Raw genomic sequence first — 23,414 nt, forward strand, 5'->3', positions numbered from 1 at the left:
GGCTGCACACACAGGCCACAAGGACTCAGACAAACACTCACACATATGCACACTCACAGGCCAAACAGAAACAGTGGACATGCTTCACACCCCGCAAACCCTGCCTGGGGGGCTTCATTAACTCTGACCTGCACTCCCCAGCTTCCCATTGCCGTTTACCGGCTCTCTCCGCCTCCCTCTCTCCTTCTAACTGTGAAAAGTGATTGTAGCAGTTGGAAACCGGCGCAGCTGAACCCTCGCAGTAAAGTCTATTGCACAAGAAGCTATTATGACCACAGTATGAATGAGGTATTAGGCATTAGGCATTAAGCATTAGGCGTAAATCTTGAGATTAGGCATTATCCTAGTCTAGAGCAGGTTAGCCAGAGTAGGAGGCATCCGGGATTATGTGTGATAGTTAAATAGATTAGCTCCTGTTTGAGTGTGGATGGAAATCTTGCAGTCATTATCATCCCAGGGAAGTCACCAGGCAATGCAGACACAACACTATTTTAACCTCCAAACTAGCCAGATGGCTAATGAAACTTACCTTATCAGGGATTAAAACCCAAGGCTGTAGCTATCATACTCTAGCATGTCAATTAACCACCACACATACAGGGAAGTACGGCTGCAATAATTGACTATTTATCTCTATAATCCCTTTCCCAAGCACAGGTCAGCTGTTACTTGTCAATATGCGGCTGCTGTATAAAACATTAAAAGCGCCACAACTTTCCTGAAAATGACAGTAAATATCTCCCATTAGTGTCGAGCAGCAATTTGTGATCGACTGGTAATGCAATTAAAAGTGAGCGCTGACAGCTTCGGGCTAAATTTAGACTTTTCATTGTGGTTGTCATCTGCAGTCCATGGTGTTTTACTGTTTGATGTGATAGCATCATGGTGATGGTAAATGTAAGACTTTGATGATCTAAACACCCCCTGCCAATGGTTGGCAGCTGTTTATAAAGTGGCTTCTTTGTCATGATTGTTGTTGTTTTTCCCCCCCTTTAGCTACAGGGATGTGAGGGTTCTGCTAACCCAGGTCTTTTCCCAGTCCACAGTCATGGCCTGCCCACATGTCTCGCTGCTGAGAGCATGCTGCTCTAATTGAATCCCACACCTGTTACTGGCAGGTGCAGTATGCAGGCAGCAGGGGGCAGAACGGAGTATGGCATGGTACCCTGCATCCATGCTGGATGGTTAATGGACCTCAAGGGTTAGTGTGTGTGCATGATTGTGCAGTCTCCTGATGGTATGTTGATGTGCATTCATAATCCCATTAGTGTGGTGTGGAAGTAAATATATATATACATGTATTTGGATGTGTGTGTTTGTGTGTGTGAGTGTTTGTGTGTGTTTGTGTGTGTGTTTGTGTGAAGGCATGCATGTGTGCAGTTCAGAGAGACAGAGAGGCAGAAAGGGAGAAGAAAGCGCGAAGAAGAATGTGAGCGTGTTCTGTGTGTGCAAACAGGAGGAGAGAGAGGAGTGGAGTAAGGGAGCGTAAATAGGTTATTTCCTGTGAAATGAGAATTAGGAGTGAGTTAATCTGCTGTGGAGTGACATTAAGTGACAGAGAGAAGGTGAGAGCATTAAAAAAAGGAGAAGGGAGGGGCTCCCCTTGTGTTTCCGCTTCTTTTTTAGACAACAAAGGGGGTCAAGTCGTGGGAGTAAGAACACAATACAGAACAAACAGCTGTGCACAGACATATACACGTGAAAAACATCCTTTGGGACACACACAAACTCTCGGGCAATGCACGCAAGTACACACTCTGCGGACAGTGGAAGAGGCAGGTGTCAATCTGGCACCTTTATCAACCCAAACATTCGCCCCAGAGAATACCCTTCACTGAGACCAAACACTTGCAACGGCTAGAGATAGTGCGACTGAAAGCTGAGTCTTATCACCCTCGGAGAGAAGATGACACTGAGTGACAGGAAAGTTGCTCAGGACACAGCTGCAATGGCTACAGATACAATAGACAGCAGTGGAGCATACTCCATACCCTCTGATAATGCCTGAACAGGGTGGTAGCAGTAACTGTATGATATGTAGCATTAGCCTAGCCTGTTCCTCTCTCCTTCCTCCTGTTCTGAATCCCAGAGTTGCTATCTCCCCATAAAGGTCCTGAAAGCAGAAGCTGTGATTTATATTCATGACCAGCTGCCTCCATCGCTCACCTCTCTGTTCTGTGGCTCTAACAATGCATGACTTCTGCATGTACAGTCCGTTCCCACACTCTCTTGTTTCTTACTGTGCCTCCGAATAGGTTGTCTGCACTGGCTCAGTCACATGACTGTGCTTGTGTGTGGTGGGTCATTCCTAATGAGGTGATGCTGCCTGACTCATCGTCTCTATAGCGACGGCTCTCCCTCTCCCTCTCTTAGGCTCTTTTGCAGCCCTTCTTTGTGTTTTCCTGTCACACGATGCAGTGGTTTCTCCCTCTTTCTCTCTCACTTTTCCAAATCACAAGTTGAGAGCAGTTTGTGTGAGCGATTGTTCTGTTCTTTTGTTTGCACCCCCACCAACACCAAAAGTCGACACTGTATAGAAACAGCAGGATTGTTGACAGGATCAAGCTTCATTTTCTTGATTTTTTTTTCCTTTGGAAGCAAACAGGCTGGAGGTGAGAGAAAAATGGCGGACACTTGTTTGGTGCTTTCAGCTATAGTAAAGGAAACTGTGTATTGATATGGCAGATTGCTCTGCAATAGACTGTCAGCGAAAAGTCGGGGAGAAAAGGGACAGAGGGAGTGATGAGAAGAAGGAGAAGCAGCTGACGCTAAAATAGTATTAAAAAAGCCTATCAGTAGGCAGGTTGACAAAGTGTTGACATTCATTGAACAGGATCTCCTCCATTATGACATCATCACTGAGAGGTGCACGTCATCCCAATCCGAATCTGTCAATCAGCTGATCAATCATTGAGGATTTAATTGACAGACGCAAGCAAGACACGAGTCTGGAATGTTAATTCAGCCATAAACAGAGAAAGGAAGTGTGATTAGCAGGGAAGGGATGAATAATGGTGATAAGGGAAAGGGTGCAGACAAAGGAAAGGGTTGTTCGTCTTAGTGTTAGTGGGAGGAAGAGTAATAAATAAAAACAACCAGTTGGGCGAGGTGGGATACAGGAGGAGGAGCTAATGGTATGGAGCTGGCCATTCCACCACAAGCAGAGAAGGAGATAGTTAAAATGGCTGCTTGTGGTGAGAGAGAAAAACGTGAGACAATGATCCATGTTAATGAAAAAGCTGTGGACATGGTGACAGGCAACGGGGTCCATAAACCAGTTAATGGCAACCTCTGTAGGAGTTAATTCCTCCAACATATGGATCCAGCCATGAGGCGAGACAGGGGAAAATGGCCGAGGCTGAGACAGATGTGAGTAGAAGGGTTAAGGGGGGAGTAAAGAAGGGAGGGGGGATCTGAGAGAGGGAGTTAAGGCTCATTGGGAAGCTGGCTCAGATGGCCACTACTCTTACAGTGACCTTGGGTACAGGTCAGGTCTACCTCTTCTTTTTAAGAAGCCGGTGATTGAGGTGCCTGGCCATGCTGATTGGAGCTCTTTAGGAGTACTTGTAGTGAGGCCATGCGGTATCAGAGAGGCCATTACAAGAAGCACGAGTACTCCCTACAGGGGATACACCTCCCACCCCCATAGCTCCCACTCTCCTCCCCCTCAAAAGCCTCATTGAATAAGGAAACGAAACAAGACTGACAAGGATAGGAATGAGGGGGGCACAGGTTCACAGTGCATGTGCAATAAAGAAATCAGAGAAGTGGCAGTGACAAACTGTAGAAGAAGAGGAAAAGGAAGAAGAAGAAGAAGAAGAAGAAGAGAAGAGTGTGCTCAAAAGAGCCTGCAGCTGCTTGTGATGGCCAGATGTGATCTGAGAGATAAACCAATCAGAGAAAGGCGAGAGGAGGAGAACGGGAGAAGAGGAGGATGAGAAACACAACAGAGAGAAATAAGGAGAGCTTATTAAGGGGGCAAGTGAGAGAAAAAGGAGTTAAATGAAAGTGTGATTAATTGAAAAAGTAAGAGAGAGGGAATGAGAGAAGGACACTGAAGCACCTGGAAATGGGATACTGTAAAAATGATACTGAGATCCACTTTGTTATCTTAACTCAATGTTTCGCTTCAAGATTGGAGCAACAACAAACTTTGATTTGGTCCTGAGAAACTAAAAGAGAGGTGAAGAGATACAGAATGGAATCAAGGAGCAGCTTGATAATGCAGAGAGAGAGAGAGAGAGAGAGAGAGAGAGAGAGAGAGATAGTGAGAGAGAGAGAGAGAGAGAGAGAGAGAGAGAGATTGATTTTTTACGACAGGATGTACCAATAAATCTTGGAAGCCAAATGAGCAGAAAAGTCTTGAGAAATGTGATGAGAATTATGAACCGTCATGTGTACATGAGGCAACAAGGTGAGAGAGAAGTGATGGAAACTAGGAGAGAAATTTGCCATCCATGAGGTGATTAGAATGTATGTTGTGAGGAAGTTCAGGCTAAGATGTGCTCAGTGGTACAGGAAAAGAATGAAGTTAATCTCTCGTTTATCTCTCATAGATTCTTGACTGACCTCCCGTGATGCCCTCTTGTGTGACTGTGCAAATGAGTGTGTGTGCGTGCGTGCAGGTCAGGCTGGTGTCATCAGAACCAAGAAGGAGATCTAGAAGGATTTTAGAGTTTTGGTTTTAGTTCAGGAAGAGATAGAAAGAGAAGGGCAGAGAAGGCGATTCGAGATTGAGAAAGAAAAGGGAGGGATATCAACATCAAACATGAGCACTACACAAGGTGCTGGGTTAGGAAAGGTTATGGGGGGAGGGAGGGAGACAAGGGAGGAGGAGGAGGGAGGAAGGGGCGAGCTGTGGTTGTTATGTTCATTGTGGTCTTTACCTTTTTGATCCACTTCTATTCAAGCATCGGAAAAAGGAGAAGAAGGAGAAAGAAAGATATAAGAGGAAGACAGCAAGGAAGAAAGAGAGAGAGAGAGAGAGAGAGGGAAGGTAAAGAGAATGAAAGAAAAACAGGTGCAGGAAAAAAGAGAAAATTTAGATTAAATAAAACGCTGTCCTTTCTCTCTCTCTCTTTTTTTTTTAAAGCAAGTTATCTGTCTGTGTTATGGTTGGCTACTCAGAGAGAGGATGGCTCATATGGAAAATGAGGAGGGGAAAATGGCCTGACCTGGGTTTAAATCCATTTCCATTTCAATTCAGTTTTATCAATAATCCCCCCCAACAACAAAATCCACCCCCAACCACACACTCTCGGCCCCACCTCCACCTCTCTCATTGCCACATCCTTCCCTTGTCCCTCCCACCTTCCCCTTTGTCCGTAGTTCGGCCTCAGGAACCTGTTGGGAAGAAAAAACCAAGACAAAGCATCTTAACACTGAACTCCTATTCAGCTGTAGAAGCAAAAAGAAGGAAAGGTAGAGAAAGAGATGGTGGGGATGGTACATGGAAAGGTGGAGATGAGGATATCGCTATCTGTGGCAAGTTGTCTTCGGATGGCAAAGTTGAACCCCTCTACCCATCCCTCTCCGAGCACGGTCTGTGTTGACATCGGAGCGGTCCCTTGATCCAAAGAAAGCGGTGCTTTTGGCTTTGCTCAATTTACAGAGTCAGGATGCTCACTATAGAAGCCAGTAAAAAACACTCAACCCATCGACCGTCCAATCAATGGGGAGCTGCTGGCTTGCCTGGCCGAGGCTGGCTCATCAAAGACAAGGAGAACAAACAACAGGGGAAAGGGAGGGCTTGACAGAGTGGAACGCCTCAGAAACACAGAGAGAGACCCAGAGAAACAGTCGGGGGGAGGGGGGGGAAATAAGAGGGGAAAGACAAAAGAAAAATGAGAGAAATGTCGACAGTGGGCTCAGCACACATAAATCAATAGGTTGGTGTGTTGAGTCACATCAAGGTCTCAGCTGACACAGGCAGGTAAGGTGTGGCTCCCTCCCCATCCGGAACGCCGTATGACACCTGTTTGTGTCGCTGCATCTTGGGAGGTCTGGGGCAGCTGGAGACTCATGGAGAAGCTGACAAAGATCTCTGCTCCACTGTTTTCATTACAGCTCTGGTGCATGACTCTTCTCTGGGTTTGCCGAGGAGCAAGCAGCGTACGCATGGAACGCCATTTTCTCTCGAGAGGGCAGGTTGAGAGAAACTTGGCTGGTGGATCCCTGCTGCGGGTGTGATTGTGGTGTATGTGTCGAGAGAAGTCTGACGTCTCTGGGGAGCCGTGGGATACTGTCATGACACCTCGCAAGGTTTCCCCATGAAGAAAGAAAGAAAGAAAAAAGAGAAAGAGAGCAAGGGAGAGAGGGATGCAATGAGACAAAGGGCGAGCAGAATAAAAAAACAAGGAGTGTTAGCAGCAGTAGCCTGATCTGTGTGGGGGGATGGCCTTGCATCTTGGCAGCGGGAAAGCAGAGGCAGCTTCAGTATCAGCAGCAACACTGATCATTTATCATCGAGTGCCAAGATCAAACTGGACAAACAACCTCCACGAAGACCTGGGGAACGGCAGCCATTCTCAGCCTGGAGGGGTAAACATGGCAAAGCTATGAAAGCCTCATGTCCTGTGAAGCTGGGGCAGAGAGGGGAAGAAAGCAATACACCTCCCAGCACCATCACCCCACAGTGTGTGCGATCATTAGCTCCAAGGTTAGGAGAGGGAGAGCATCCAGCATCCAGAGCTTTCATCCTCACTGAAACGTCTACAGGGGCTTTACATTAGGACATCAGAAATCAGCCGTGCTGAAATGTATGGAGCATCCACTGGCAGAAGAGGCTGTTTGCTAAATGCAGATCAGAAATTAGAGGCCTAAAAAGATGGCTTACTTAGTGTTCTAAATGGACCAATGAGTACGTTTGTCCTAAACCAGGAGGAAAATGAAGTGTGTGATGTACAAAATGTGTATGATGCATGTAGCGAGAGAGAGAGCAAGAGATAAAATAGAAGAAAATGTCTTTAGTGCTGCAGGGAGGGAGGAGAAGAAGAAGAAGAAGAAGAATAGGGTACATGTAGATGTAAGACTTCTTTTGGCTCCATTTCTTCTGCTCTTGGTTGTCCTGAAAAATAGACACTAAGCAGAGATCAGATAATCACACATACCCAAGGACATACGAGTACATACACACACCCACACACAAACACGCACACACACACACACACACACACACACACACACACACACACACACACACACACACACACACACACACACACACACACACACACACCCACACACACACACACACACACACACACACACACATGCACACACACACACACACCCACACACACACACACACACACACACATGCACACACAGAGAAAAGAGACAGAAACTCATCAAACTGTCTTCACAGTGAGCTGGAGGTTAGTTTAAGGCCACCTTGGTTGTTTGTCTGATTCATTCAGCATTTCTCTTTCAGGGCCCTTTTGAGAAATAAGCCACTGGCCTCTCTCCCCTTAATCACTCTGCTCAGTGCTCTCTACAACCCTATCAATTACTCCCACACTAATGAGTACGGCTAGAAACGCACACTCGCCAACACACACACACACACACATCGTCAGAGTTCTGTGTAACAACTTAGCTTCCTCTGTCTCTTTACGGTGCTGAGAGATAGCGTGTCCTCTGCAGCGTCTTCCGCCCTCATCCCTCTAAGTTTTCTCCCACACTCATTTTACATTTTTCATTGCAAAGAGACATCCCTCTCTGTGGCCTGAGCTAATCCCCCTGCTTCTAATTCACCAAACATTTATGAGACGCACGTCTAATGGTGCCCAAATACATATTAATAGAATTTCATTTTTAGCTACCTTCAAGCGTTCCCTCTTCTGACCTGAAAACTTGTCATTCTACAATGTTGTTATTTTTTATGATGCCTAACTCCTCCAAACAGGTCAACTATCACTTCCAAATTGATGTGAAAGGATTTAAGGATCAATTGTGAAAGTGGTGAATATGTTCTTACTGTGCCGGCTGAGTAAGCGCTTTAAAGCCACTTCTTCAGCTACCTGCAGTGTGCGTATTAACAAGATAAATCACAGCTGATGAAACAGCAGAGGCACAACACTAAGGGAAAATGGCTCTGGCATGGCTAGCATGCATGGCCTGAGCAGAGGGAGCATTAGTAGTCAATAATGATGTAGTACTGTGTCCTGGAGGAGGAGGGGGGGGGGGCAGGTAGAGTTCTCTCACAGGGTAGATTTACTTTGCTTCTGTGTGCGTCTGTATTAGGAGGGCTGTGTAGGGTTTCTACTGCAGTAAACAGCTTTTGCAGCTGTGTGCATGGATCTGTGATGTCTTTATTGAATCCAGCAGTTTACAGAAGGCTGTATCAGAGCAAAATGAGCGTTCACTTGAGCCCTTTCGTCTTTTTCTGTTCTGGCAGGCAAAAAAATGCTTTGTGTCAGGGAGACTTAAAGGGCTTTTTTTGGCTCGATGAGATATGAGTTGACTTGTTGGCCGATGTTGTATTTTGCCAAGGCGAGCCCCCGCTCAACAACACACACACACATGTTCCAGCCCCTTGTTTGAGCTCAGTTGACATCAGTGTGTGTGTGTGTGTGTGTGTCAGCCCAGCTCTGCCTGTCACCTCGCCGTTTCAGGTGACTGCTAACATGGCGCCTGTTTGACACGCACATAGAGGACCCTGTCACACACAGACATCGCACACAACCAGCAACATGGCCTGCACAACATCTCATACGCTGTGACACCAACCTTTACAGATCATCTCTCTATTCTTCTCCTTTCTGTTGAGGCGACTGATGAAAAACACGCTTCAGATTTGGATTATGCCTGGCGTTCCTAGCCAGACGTGAACGATGGGGCATTACCAGAGCGATTAGCAGGAGCAAATTCAATTAATCTTGACAAATCTCTGCTGAGGCAGAACTGAGGAGAGCGACACCCCCTCCTTCTCCAGGTAATTAAAAGTGGCCGAGTTGAGTGGCGTGTGGTGCGACGGTGGCTAGGTTTCGGGATGAACAGTTCCAGCTCTGAGTCTGAATGTGTCAGGTCGTATTTATTTTGTCGGATGAGCACAAACACGTACAGCAGCCCACAGCGTGAGACGTGTTGTGTGTTCTATTTGTTTTTCTCTCTGTGTGGGTGTGTGAGTGAGTGTAGCAGCGTTGTGTTTCTACAGCGGAGGAGAGTGACAGAGGACAGGGGTAATTGGTTCTTCTTTGTCACCTCAGACAGGCGGGACTTTTCATCATAGGGGGATCAGCTTCCAATTTTCTAAGCCGTGCCATAACTCAGACGCAATCAACAAAGTTTTTTTCCAAACAGAGGGAGGAAAAAATGCAAGTCAGCAGTTATTTAATCATCCCTTTGATTGCTTTGCGGAGAAGGAACGAGCTCACTTGTCGCAGTCAGAGGGTAAAGGACAAGGTTAGTATGCAAGTCTGGTAAAACTAAGTAAGAAACTGCCATGACCCTCTACGGACAAAACAACAGAGGACACCAATCTACAGCCCAGAACCACCAGAGGACTAACAACAAAGTCAAAAGCCTGTAGAGGGTCACTCTGTTTGCAGCTAAAGTCGACTGAAAGACAGGTGAGCAGAGGGCCGAGGAGACTGGAGGGCAACACTTGTTGCCACTTGGAAGGCTATTACACATACACAAAATATTCACACGAGAGAATAATCCCCCATTGGCAAGAAAACTGAGCTAACCTCGTCTTATCTAGGACTGTGGCTGCAACCGGCATCAACAATGACTCTCACAAGGTAAACTAAGGGCACAACAGCACTGAGCAGAGCCAGGGATAAGACTGAAAGAAGTGTTTGGAAGTCCCTGAGTTTCTTCAAGCTCCTCTGTCAGAGCCGGATGCGTGGATACTTGAGAATAAATCCCACCTGTAAAAAAAAAAAAAAAAGACAGAGACAGCAGAAGAAACAGAATAGAATGATAAGGTACAGTGGTAGATTGATGGACAGGGTAAAAATAGAAGAAGAATGAGAGAAATGGGGCAATGGTTGAACATTAAAGACCTTTGATAGTTGATGGGAGGTGACAGAGAGAAAAGCAGAACACAAACAGAGCAACATGAAAAGAGGTGATATCTACAGTGAGAGATAATAAGCAGCAGAGTGTGTGAGAGACCGCAGAGAGAAGACATGAAAAGGAAAGAAGAAGAAAAGAGAAATGATGTTAGCAGCTTGGCGTCGACTAGAACCAGTGGCTCGCCAAAACATCTGTGCCTGAGGAAAAAGCAGAGAGAATCACACTGTGTCCCCACTCTGATCAATAGAACAGCCCCTCTACCCCAAGAAGACCTATTACTCCCAATTTCCCATCCCACCCCAACACCCTCAACAGTCCTCCCACCCCCTTCCTGCACCCCAATTCTGCTCCTGCCTGGCAGAGGGGGAGCGCCACTGCTCCTCCCCTCCAGCCAGGTGCTCCTGCACAGTGAGAGGATCAATGCTGTGCTCAGAGTATTAATACATGAGAGGGAGGAGGGGAGGCTGAGCGGAGATTTTCACATGGACAAGGATGAACACAACACATAGTATAATGCTTTCTGTGTCTGCTCCTTTAGCTGTGTGAGTGTGCCTTGTTGGTTTGTGTGTGTCTGTTTTAGATGGAACGGGGAAGAGAGCAACCGTGTGTCCCTCTTTTGCCAGTTTGAGGAAGGCTTTTGTGAGTGTGCGTGCAGGCATGTTTATATGTCACACCTGCCACAGAGCTTTGAGCAGTGCCGTTAGGATGTCAGCCGTTACCATGGGGACACTCAAATGTGTGGTGCTCCAGGGCATGTGGTCTAAAATAAGCCTTTTGCAGTTTGTGTTGACATTCCTATTGTGAGGCGTGGCATACGGCACACTGCGCCCCCCCCCCCCACCACACCTCACAATCTTACCGCAGCCAATTTTAATTTTTATTGGAAATCAGAGGGACAGCAAAGGTGTTTGGCAGCAGATAAAGGCAGAGGCGTACCCCTGGGTCAATCAGAGTACAAGTGTGGGGCGGTGTGTGCATGTGTGTGTGTGTTACACTGCAGTGAGCGCCAATGAGGGCTGACCCCACATTTTCGGTGGGTGTGCGTCAAGTGCTTATCGGAGCCCTTGTTTGTGGTGCACTTTCCCCCATGTGAAAATCCCTCTCAGCTACTGGTGCTTCGCTCTGTTGATGAAGAAAAAAGGTTTAGCGCTCTGTGTGAGTGTGTGTGTGTGTGTGTGTGTGTGTGTGTGTGTGTGTGTGTGTGTGTGTGTGTGTGTGTGTGTGTGTGTGTATGAAGGAGAAAGAGAAGAGAGATAGAGACAGAGAGAGAGAGCAGGTGAGGATGACTGTCTGTCCTGGTTTGTTTTGCCAGTGTCAAATAATGACAGAGGGAGCAAAGTGTGCATGTGTGAGTGTGACAGTGTCATTTGTTGAGGGCTTCTGGGGGTTGCAAAGGGGGGGCAGAGGGTTCAGGGAGGGTTGGTGAATGGGGTGAGGGGGGGAGGTGGGACTGGGTGACAGGGTCTTAGTACTCACTGTAGGGGACACACTCGTACTGGATCTCCAGGTACTTGTAGGTTCCTGGGCAGGGGTCTGGGAACACGTCTGACCCCGCGACCACCACACACTGGGTGCGGTTATTACACCTGCGAGGGGAAGCGTGGGGAGAAAGAAAGAAAGAAGAAAAAAGGAGTAAGTGAAAAAGAGTGACATGTGCTGTTGCAAGAAAGACAAAGACAAGTGGATACAAACATCTTCAGGCGCTGAGAGAACGGTACGGAAGGGAGTAATTTTACACTTTGCAATCATGTGACAGCAGCACCCGCAGGGATGTGGGAAACAGAGTGGGAGACGGGGAGTGAGGGAGGTGGGAAACAGAGTGGGCAGGGAAGGAGCTCGGGAAGAGGAAGGGAGAGGGCGAGTGACGTAAGAGGCTCCTCTCCTGGGGGATTGTGAGTGAGAGCAATTAGAGGTGAGAGAACAGGGAAGGACGACGGGGGCTAAAGCAAATACTCCACACGCCACATGCAAAGGGAAAACATTCATATGCACATAAAAACCTCCATCTTAACCCCATCATTACATGCCGTCTCACGTTTACACCCTCACACACACACAGAGAGAAGGAAAGATACACATCTACACACACATACTCACTCATTCTCATCACATAATCCTTCTCTAGCCTGCTTTTAGCATTTCTCCCCGTTGCTGTCTTTACTCCCTTCATGTCTTAAATCATCTATGCTGAACTCACTCTATCATCCCATCATTTCTAGCTGTCTCTCTCCTTCCTTTACTCCCTCAATACTCTCCTCCACCCCCCTGCCACTTTCCTCCCTCCTTTTGCTCTCTCCCCAAGCTAGCACCCGTGCCTCCATTACATGCGTGATGGATAGCTGGGAGAGCGCTTCCATTGATCTGAGCTCAGAGGAAGCAGATGCTGAGCCCGAACACACAGAGCAGCTGTAGGAAGCCCAACAAACACTCTTGAAACAACCCAAGATTAACACACACACACACACACACACGCACACACACACACGCACACACACACAAATGCACAACTAAAGACACACACATACAGTACACACCACTGTTCTCATGCACGCCAAAATGCCATGGCATTCTTCACAGAGCGAGGAGGCTGACTTGAGTTTTTCACACAAGATATAAACACCTCAGGAGGAAAAAAAAAAGCACAATATTCTGGAGGAATTTTGTTGTGAAATAATATCTTGTTTCCTCTGCCAATAACAGGCACTGACTCTGTACATACACACACACACTCAAGATCCAAACAGATCAATAGTTACCTCTGTGACATTATCTTGAAGGCGTCCGGAAGGTAGCACTGCACATTCTCCATCTGGAAGGGGTCTGCGTCACAGATTTTGTCATCCGTGCGGCCGTAGTTGGCCGTCTCGATCATGATTACATCACTTCCAGGGCAGCGCAGCTCGATGGGGTAGCCTTCGCAAGCCAGCTCTCGACGCATCAAGCCGAAGGGCATCATTGACCGGCTCAGAGCTGGAGTGGAAAGGGGGGGAGAGAGAGGCAAAGTTATTGATAATTCAATGAACCTTAATACTTTTAGGAGGCACTTTATTATTGGACCACATTGTAAAGATGATGTGTAGTATATGACAAGAGCAGGCGGAATGAAAGTGGTTCCAATTTTCCTCATGTAAAGCACAAATTAGCTGCTATCGACTTGGCTTCAACTGAGCAGCCGTAATATTTCAGCCCTGTTGAGCCAAAGCCTGGCAGTCCAGTTTTCACATTGGAAAATGACAGATCACATATTGGCACGAGGGATTTGCATCCACACCAGCTTCTCCAATAAAACATTGCACCACTTGTGAAACAAACTGTGAGAGTTCCAAACACTCCTACACACAGCCAAGCAGCAGCTTATCACACTGATCCCCACCAGAGAAGAACTGTGTGTCCTTCCCTGCATCTCCGAGTGCATTCGACCTCCAAGATGTGTCGGAGCAGCACCTTAGGATTCACTCTGAGTAACACAGGAGGTGCTGATAGAAGAAGCAAAAGGAGAACTAGTTTCCGTGTGTACACCTTCACCTCTTTTGTGTACACCATTTGCACACCCACTGCTGTTAATCAGCCGTCTGAGTGGCCTGTCAGCGTAGTGCTGTGGCCAGTAGCGGGGTTCTGTGTGGAGAAGGGTCAGCAGGGACAGCGAGGTACTCAGGGTTAATCGCTGAGCCTGGCTGAGAGGCATAAAAGAGGGCTGCAAAGAGGCGCTGAGAGAGACACTCGCTGTCTCTCCAGCTCTCTCCACAACTGCATACTTTTCAAACTGCCTCCACACACTAACCCTCACGCACACAAAAATAACAAAATGGCTGCCGGCTCTCTTTGCTGCCCAGGTGGAGGCAGGGGCACAAAAACCGAATGGAAGTAGAGAAAGAGTGAATTATCTGGCGGTGAAGTCGTCCTCTGGGGTTGAAGGACAGTTTCTCTGTGCAGAGACTCATGCTGGCGGCTGTGAGGGGGCTGCTGTCCATGGTCCTGAACTGACTAAACTTCTTTCGGGAAATAACAGCCAAAGGGTTGGAGCCGCATTAGAGACTAGGTGCTGTCCACTGTTCTGAAGGAGCAGCTGGCTCTCACTGAGCTCCTCTCTGCATTGTCAGTTGGGAGAGAATGGCAGATTCTAAGCTAATGGTGGGCTTACCGTCTGATCTAAACAGAGCAGTACTGGCGCCGCTTAAGCAGGCAGGAATTTAGAAGTTCTTTATAAATTGAGGCTCTCACTGCACAGACTTTTCTCCTGCCAGACGGGCAAAGCAGCAGACAAGGGCACTGAGTCAGCCCTCTCCCCCACAACTGTTAGTGCTGAAACCCACAAAGCGGGGCTGTTTTCCCTTCCTGACACTGAGCAAGTACTGCTTAGGTTTCAGCCGCTGTCCATTCAGGAGGAGTGCCCATCTGGGTCAATGTCAATGTCAGTCATCCCAGACATGCTCTGCAGCGGTGCGCTACATGATTCACTGCCATTGGACTTGCTCATGTTTCTAAATGCCACCCATTTATGCGGTGGGGACTTGAGTTCAGTTGTGTAACTAACGCCATTAAGGCTGAATGACTAGCACAGACAGACTTCAAATCTTTTATGCCTCGCCAGCATGCAGTGCCAGTGCCAAATCACAAAGGCCTCGATGCAAAAGCGCATACTAATTAAAGCACACGGCGATGCAAACAGCAGGCGAGACCAGACAAACAGATCCGCACACACACATTCAAAAACCCACACAAGCAAATTAGCACGTATAGAGACATACTGAGCAGAAAAATGTGCACATTCACAGTCAAACACACACATGCTTACAGTATACACACACCAACATTCCCGGCTTCACAGTGGGATTACAATGCATAGTGTCAGTGTGTGGCCTTGTTCTCTTAACTACCCTGCGGTGTAAGTACACAGCAGCGTACAGCTGGCCAGTCATTAGAAGCACACAGAGAGCCGAGGGGAGAGTAAAAGTGAAGGGGGCCACCAGGAGGGCTCACACTCAGTCCACTTACACTGTAGACGAACACAACAGGAACAATAACCCCTATCAGAGGGGGCAGAGCAAATGTTTCAAGATACTTAACATATCAAACACACTCTTTAAGATATTTTATTCAAGGCCAGCTACTGCCAAGACGCTGTGTGCTAATACAGAGAGCTACGTGTAAGGCCTCAGCTTTTTGGCCAACAGAGCTGTTGATTTACTTGGCTGTGTTGCCTGATTAAGGACTAGTCTCTTTCAACCATCATTTCTAGTTAGTTTGAGATTGATAAGAGTGCCATTTCATTGCCAGTAAAGCTTATCAATTGTGTTTTCTTGGATAATTTATGCCTGTTAGCCCCAACTGCCTGGTTTATCACCTGGGGTTTGCAAGAGAGAACTAGATTTCTAGTCAAATGAGCTAACTGGTAGCAAGATGGATGTGTTTTGTGAAGAAAGCCTGATTATAATGTAAGACCACTGATATTTAAACATCCACAGTGCAATTTAACACTGAATGTGATATATGAACCCGACTTTTTTTGAGTGAACCTTGTCCAGGCCTGGCTGTTACAGTACATATTTAGCCATAATTGAGCGCAGCCATTATAGAGGTAGTGTACTCAACAGTGGCAGCAGCCATGATAACTAGCCTATTTCTGGCATCACTGCCGATCTCTACTTCCTGATTATTGTCTCTTATTTTACACCCACACATTTCACACCCACGCTCCCACTATTTGACAAGTTCTTGGTATAAAGTGGAATTCACTGAGTAGGAACAGCTGGATGAACCTTACTGGCTTATGCAGAGTTTTTGAAAAGGCGTATTAAGAGGAAGTTTGAAACTTAACTTCAGGGACTCAGTGTCTGTGTGTTTGAGAGAGTGCGTGTGTGTGTGTGTGTGTGTGTGTGTGTGTGTGTGTGTGTGTGTGTGTGTGTGTGTGTGTGTGTGTGTGTGTGTGTGTGTGTGTGTGTGTGTGTGTGTGTGGTTGTGTTTGAGCCAGATGGCCTGAGGCCTAGCTGGAGCTGTGGCTGAATCTGAGCTGAGATGAGATGAGCAGAGGATAAGCTTGGACTGGCCATGGGCTACGATTGTCCTTCACTCTGCAGGAATCCATTAAGGTTTCAGGGTCTCTTCAGCCAACACACACAGACACACACGCATACACACGTGGCCATTTAGTCTTGGCTGTCAGGCTCGTAATAGCAGGATGACAAAGTATCTTTCTCAGCAGCCATATGTAAAGGTGGATTTAATCCCTCACTGTGATACTGTGACTCATCTCCCTTGGTATATAAAACTGTGTTAATATCTGTCATCCGCAAGAAATGGTTACCAATTGTCACACATGCTGATAATTACATGAGCCAATTTGATAATTACACAAGCTGATTAACAAAGACGTTATGGCGAGCAGAAGACAGAGATCTCACATACACACAAACACACACACACAACAGACAGGGGCCTGGTGTCACTCCAGGGCAGCTGGTGTGAGGGACTGAAGCATTGGCTTCATATTAGGAGCTCCATACAAATTAAGAGCAAGAGAGGGAGCTGATTGGATTTGACTCATTATCCCCATACAGTAATTAAAGCCTGAGGGTGGATACATGCTGGGACCCTCAGACAAGAACATCGTTTTGCAGAAGCCAAGCCAGTCTTTGCACATACTCGTTCTTTCTCCAACACAACAATTCAACACTTCTAGACATGAACACACACCTGATATCATATAATAAGGAGAAAAAGACTTGACCTGCAGTCAAGCGTTGTGAGCAAAAATACAAAGTTTGAATCTGGTTTCTTGTACTAACAAAATTGACTTGGAGACACTCGGATTTCACTTTGTATTCTTTCACTTTGTAGAATTCTAAAAGGTTTGAGTAGACAAGGATTTCTCTTCATGACCACAAACATTCCATCAGCTCTGTGCTTTCAAAAAGCACTCTGTTTTCAATGTCTCCAACAGTTTGACCTTGGACTGTGTCAGACGCTCTATGGTGTATTTTCTCAGCGATAATTGAAAGAGGAGGTTTGGCCTTGAAGGTAGCCAGAGACTGAGATAGCGACTGTGCAATTGAGTCACAATAGAAGATTATACCCGTGGAGCTCTGTGGCCCTAAGGCTGACTTGTTAGCTGGATGGCTGACTGTCTTTTGGGGACCAACATGTGATCAGCTCTTCTTTGCCCCTCTGTCTGTTCTAGCAGTCATCTCCTAATGCTACTCATTAGCATAGCACTGAGACATAGTTCCAGAGAACATTCTTAACAAGCACCATAGGTAGTTAAAAAACTGGGCATGCTGCAGATGAGGGTGGATTCCTGTTATATCACCACACTCAAAGTGAATTTTAAGTGGCATCCAGGCTAATAGGTGAATATGCTCCTTTTGCAAAGAGATCACAGTGGAATATTGAAAAGATACTGCACACATCTGCATATGACCTCAAATTCAGCTTTGGCTAAAAAAAACTAACTCCCTCATGATTTCAGGTTTGTTCCTAAGTAAAGACGGTGAAGAAGAACAAGTAATTTTACAGTCATTGGACAGAACTAAGAGGTCTCAGCGATGGGAATCCCTCTCTGGCGGAGAGTCAACCCCACAAATTTCTCCAGTACTTTATCAGCTTAGCGCTGTATCTTAGCGACTCACTTAGCACCGTGAGTTAGCGTAATGACTTGCTGGAGCATGGCCTGTCACCACCAGACAAGCTGAGGCGATGCGGCCAAAACTGTCACATCCAGACAGCCTTCAAGCTGAGGGGTTGTGACAAAGTGACATCCTGAGACAAACCTAAAGGCCTAACATGAGGGGGCAGGGGGTGGGGGGCTGCTAGTGGGACAGTGCGTGTGTGTGTGTGTGTGTGTGTGGATGCAATGGGGGGAAACATGGCCTCGAAGCTAGGATGCTATCTCATCTCCTCTGACTCCTACGCCTGTCTCCTACAGGCTATAGAGACAGAGGAGATGAGATGAGAAGCGACTGTGTGTGGAGTCACCAGCAGTGCTATAAGGTCAGAACACAAAGCAGCGCCAAAATGACACACATCCACTGTGATGGAAGCGAGTCAGGCTAACACACAGGGAAGGGGAGATGGAATGCCAGAGTGAATTAGAGCATGTAACAATAAAAAAAGATAGAATCCGTCAAACTAGATGCTGGTAGAAGATGAACACAATGACCGCTCTTTGTGGAGGCACAAGGTCACGGGACATAAAAGGAAAGAGGCAGAGAGATTTGTGGGAAAAGAGGAACTCCACACTGGCCCAGTTCTCTAAATTAAGTGAATTACAGTGAGGCCCTTAACATTACATCATTCATAGCCGAATTAAACCTGCCCTTGCTGGAAATGGGATACACACATACACATGCATTTGTAATGATGCACACACACCAACATTCTTGCAGGCAGACACACAACCGCCTTAACCCTCATCCATCCTCATCCTCAAGAACTCAGTGCGTGTTGACAAACTTTGCTGTGGGGAGAACCAGCAGGCATAGCAGGGAGATTAAGACAGGCTGGAGAAAAAAGCAACTGAGACATAGAACAACACACACACACAAAGTTGAGGAGGGAGGCGAGACGGGACGTGCTCATACTGTCAAACCACTTCATTGCTGGCCCCGGCACCTAATTATGCAATAAAAGTGCCTCAGCGGGAGGAAACAGCAGAGCCCAAAATAAAAATCAGCCTGCCTAAAAAGTAGGAGATTCACCCGGTGTAAAATATCCTCCATGTCCCAAGGGATGGGAGCCGCGCTGCAGGCCCAACGCAACTGTATTTTTTCTTTGTTTGCAGCACACATCACAAGAGGCAGGCCAGCATACTGCGAGTAGGACCGAGATTCATATAAACACTGTGGTGGAGTGAGGATGGCGATGCAGGGGAAAACAGCCACAGGGATAAGGGAAGGATAAAGGAGAAACAGAGGAAAGTGAGGAAGGTAGTGAAAAACTCCAGAGAAGAAGGTGCAAAAAAGGGAAAGTGAGAGCGAGAGATAAAATGTGAAGGAGAGAAAAGGAGAGAGTGAGCAGTGTACGGCCTGCTGTCAGAAAGATGTGTGTGTGTGTGTGTGTGTGTGTGTGTGAGACTTGTTAGAGAAGATGAGTGCAAAATCCCACCCTGCTACTGCATTAGACACTTAATTAACCTCTTTTTACGCTACGCCTTGGATTCACGGACAGAGTTTATGTCAGTTAGATTTTGCATGTTTAAGAGATATTATACCATTGTGCATGTATGTTATGTATGTAGATAGTATGGACAGAATGTATAGTGCTCCTGTTCTTTTTTGTGTTAATTAATTATGGACTTAGCTGAAAAAAAGGACCTGCAATGGGATTTAAAACTAGGGATGGGTACAAATACTAATTGTTGACATTATTCAAGTAACATTTCAGAACTCCTCTTCGCACCAGTTGTTTTAGGCACATTAATAGTTTAACTGAGTTATCGTTGCATGTGCACTTGAACTTTTTGGGTTTGCCTAACTGAATATACTTTGTAAGAAAACAATGAATGGTACACAGGGGTGTATCTCCAGCTATGGCTTCAGATTTAATCAACACACACATGTGCACGGCGAGCCGAATAACGGCATCATCAACTGCTTTACGGCAACTATGGTTACTCTCTAGAGACATATTACACCAAAGGCAAGAGCACTTAAAAAAACAAAAAACACAAGACACAGATAACGTGCAGTGCAATATATGTGGCGTTTAATTAGCATATTGTAGAAATACTAGTTCCATCTTAAAGCATTAACCACATGATGGAGAAACCAGGAAGGACAGAAAGCAGGCAGTCTCACGTTTCATCAATTGCTAACCCTGTTAGCAAATGTCGTTGTGATGATACGAGAGAAGAAGATGAGCTTTACGTCCTGACAGGCGAATAAAAAAATTACGGTGACTGGAGTTATGCCCCCATTATGTTTTGTGAAAGGAGAAAGCTTCTGTGAGCTGATGGTGTTTGTCGAGCTGGAGTACAAGCCACCACCAACAGCTAAGAGCTAGTGGAAAAGATGAATGAGGAAAGAGCAGCGGAATCGAGCAGAAGAGCAGAGTGTCTGTTACAGACTTGTAGACAGCTCTCTTACCATGAGTAATATGTTACATACACTTGTCTCTTCATTCCAAACTGGCATTTGAAGACCGCTGTCCTATAGACACAGTACAGATGAGCAACACTGCAGAAAACATGGCGGATCAGCACGTGTGTGCCAAAATTATTTTTTAATTTAAGGTAAAAAATATATAGGCTATAAGCGATTACTAGAGTATTTAAATTGCTGTAAATGACCATCCCTAATAAGAATACTGAGTATGTTTCCTGCTCTCTTTTTGTTTTTTTCTTCCTAACGTCAGCATCATCCCTCGATCCCTCGTCCAATTTCATCCACCCGGAAACTCTCTCATTTACCCTCCCCAGCCTTCCTCTTCACCCTCCCCACATGTTCTCCGTGTCTTCATTCCTCCCTCTTGTCCTGACCTTTCACCTCTTGTTTTTCCTTCTATCCTTCTCATCCCTTTCTCCTTCTTTACCCACTCTCCCGGCTCTTAAAGCCTCTCCACTCATCCATCTCTCTCCCAGCGTTTCTCTCGCTCCGCCTCTCTGCTCTCTCTGCCCTTGGCTGCCAGCCATAAACTGCTGTTGGTAATTATCAATCTGCAGGCCACAAACACATGAGAAGCAAATGAACACACAACACACCTGTAAAATACACTCCGGCACCAGCAGTGTACATACACACAAACACACACGCATTACACACTCCTTCATGGTTACAAAGTGTCAAAGTTGCACTGCTGGGCCCTGAGAGAAAAGAGGAAGCTATCACGCGACTGCACAAACAGGAGCATAGTCCCCAATCCTTCATGTAGGAGTGTGTTTGCAGTACACAGATCAATGTACACAAACTAACATACCCGGACGCACACCAGTACAAGTAAACACAAACACATAAACAAAACGGACGCACACAAACACACTCTCGCTAAAACTGTGAACGAATGAATAAACAAAAAGACACAGCCCCTGTATACAGGCACAGACACATGAGAGCGGTGTGCATCATCTTCAAAGGAGAGGTTTGAAAGAACACACTAGCACTCCGCCCCGGCCTCTCCCTCCGTCTCCCGCCCGTCCCAGACTACCAATATATGTTCAAAGGCCATCCATTAACCTTTCACTCACACAGGCCTCTCTGTGATCTACTGCTCTCAGCCAAGGGCTTTGAAGAGCACAGCAACCCCCAGCACCGCGGATGGAGCGACGGAGGTAACAAACGAGAGAGGAGAGAAAGACAGAGAGAGGAAGCAGAGAGTAAAAGGAAAGAGAAAGGAGGGATTGACAACAAGAACATGTGTGTGAAGATATGTTGACAGATAACAGGCAGAGATTAAGGAAGAGAAAACAGAGCTAGAGAAGGAGGTGGAAGAAATGTTTAGAGAGGGAGAGATTGACAAGCATAAGGGAATAAGAAGGTCCGAGAGAGAGAGGGAAAAGCCAGTGAAAAGAGGGAGGGTTTGGGGTAAGCCGGACATCACGATGCAGAGCAGGAGTAATAGCTGAGGGGAGAGAAAGTAAAGAGCTTGGGTTAAAATGAGAGGCGAGAGTCGGTAGTGAGAGGAGTGAGAAGCCGGAGCTATAGCTAATAATGTGGAGAGGCAACAAAAGCTTGAGAAAGCACACGAGGCAAAGAGGGAGAAATTAGAAAACAGGCTTACAGCAGCTCTTTATTGCTAAATCCAGATGATGCGCAGCGATATTCACATGCTACTAGATTAGCAATTAGTGTCAGCGAAGCCTGTGGATTTAAGCTTTATGGCAGAGAAAGAAAAACATGATAAAAAAAAGTATTCAAAGGTCAAATTAAGACAAATTGGAGAGTTAACGTTTCTCCATAAACACACACATACCCAGCCTTTTGATGGAGCAGGTCTATTGAACACAAATGTATCTGAAAGTGATTTATACATCTGTATGTATTCTGTATTTTCAGATGAAGCACGTTTTCTTTCTTTTCTCTGGAACCTTCTTTTTATGTCGAGGGAAATTGGGCCATTAAAGGCAGCACATTGTGTACTTTCTTATTTGAGAAAACAATTCTCCAGATGCTTCCCATATCAATGTAATGCAGTATTAAGAAAACAAAATAGTTATTATTTCCGGCTCTTCCAGGAGTATGCTCTGTTTTTCAGACCAGTTTGAATGTGTGGAGCTACTAAGATTACAAAACAAAAGTTAAAGCAATGCAATATGCTGCTCAGCAAATTACACAACAACTGGAAACCAAGTGCACATAGCAAGGTTAGCGGCGCTACGGCTTTATTGCCTCCCTTGAAATATTATTGCTACAAGTCTGTCAGAGGATCAATTCCTATGAATTAGTGAGTAGGTAGCAGTTTAGAAATTATCATTTTAATATCAAAGTATTGGAGAACTGAAAGTCTTCCCAAAAATTCAATATTGGAAGTCATTTCAGGTCAAGTATATTCTAAGATCTTCACTCAGAGTTTTAAAGCTAGTGTTGAGCAACACTTAAGACCTGAAATAGCTGTCAGCTCAAGTCATAAAGTAACATCTGGTAGGCAAAGGCTTAGTGAATTCTTCATGAGGTACTTCATGAAACATAACAACCAAGCTCTGCATTATAGAAAGCAAAATACTGCATTGTTATCAGTCCCCATTCAGACATTCTGTCACCATCCAAGGACAGTCCAGAGACTAAAGCACTTTGTAGAGAAGATGTGTAGAAACAGCTCGTCCACCAGCCTTAAATAATAACTAGTGTTCAGGGAAAAAGGCACAGAAGAACAAAGCTGGGGAGAGGAGGGGAAGACAGATAAAAAATGCCTGCGTGTGCACTAAAGGACCAGGGGCCTTTCCAAGCGACTGATCTGAGAGCAAAGGCTTAAATACAGGGGAGATGAGAACAGATTCCACCAGTCAGCTGGCACTGCTGTCCTCATATGAGTGGCACACACACACACACGCACACACGCACACACACACGCGCACACACGCACACACACAGACACACACACACACACACATACACACAGACACACACACTTGTAAATTCTCTCACACGCACACACTCATCTGAATATATGACATACATAAAAGTAAAAAAACAATGCAGACTTGCAGAAACACAGCTCAATGCACTCATGGACACACTGTAGACACATACTGTATAGGCACCCATTTTCATACAGACTAGAATAACTCCCAAGTAGTCTTTTAATGGTGCAACTGCCACCACTGGTGCACATAAATACAAGCACTTACACTCACACACACACATACACACACACACACACACACACACACACACACACACACAAACAGCGATGCTTTTGCTTTGCTAAATGAAAAGCTCCGTGTCAGGGCTTCATCACGTACG

General features: G+C 46.0%; 1 protein-coding gene across 4 annotated transcripts in view; it reads right to left on the reverse strand.

Annotated features, from left to right (window-relative positions):
* The window catches only part of adgrl1a (adhesion G protein-coupled receptor L1a), a 99,474-nt gene that overhangs the window by 31,536 nt on the left and 44,524 nt on the right, over window positions 1-23,414 (reverse strand). For 3 of the 4 annotated variants that reach the window (XM_065965108.1, XM_020640950.3, XM_065965110.1), the window contains exons 3-4: window positions 12,780-12,993; window positions 11,500-11,609 (exon numbers count right to left, since the gene is read on the reverse strand). In XM_065965108.1, coding sequence (XP_065821180.1) covers window positions 11,500-11,609; window positions 12,780-12,993 — 324 coding nt within the window. Of the gene's footprint in view, window positions 1-4,886; window positions 5,236-11,499; window positions 11,610-12,779; window positions 12,994-23,414 lie in introns of those variants that run through there. The other variant, XM_065965109.1, reaches the window with a different exon arrangement.

Source organism: Labrus bergylta, chromosome 16 (assembly GCF_963930695.1).
Source record: "Labrus bergylta chromosome 16, fLabBer1.1, whole genome shotgun sequence".
Taxonomy (NCBI): domain Eukaryota; kingdom Metazoa; phylum Chordata; class Actinopteri; order Labriformes; family Labridae; genus Labrus; species Labrus bergylta.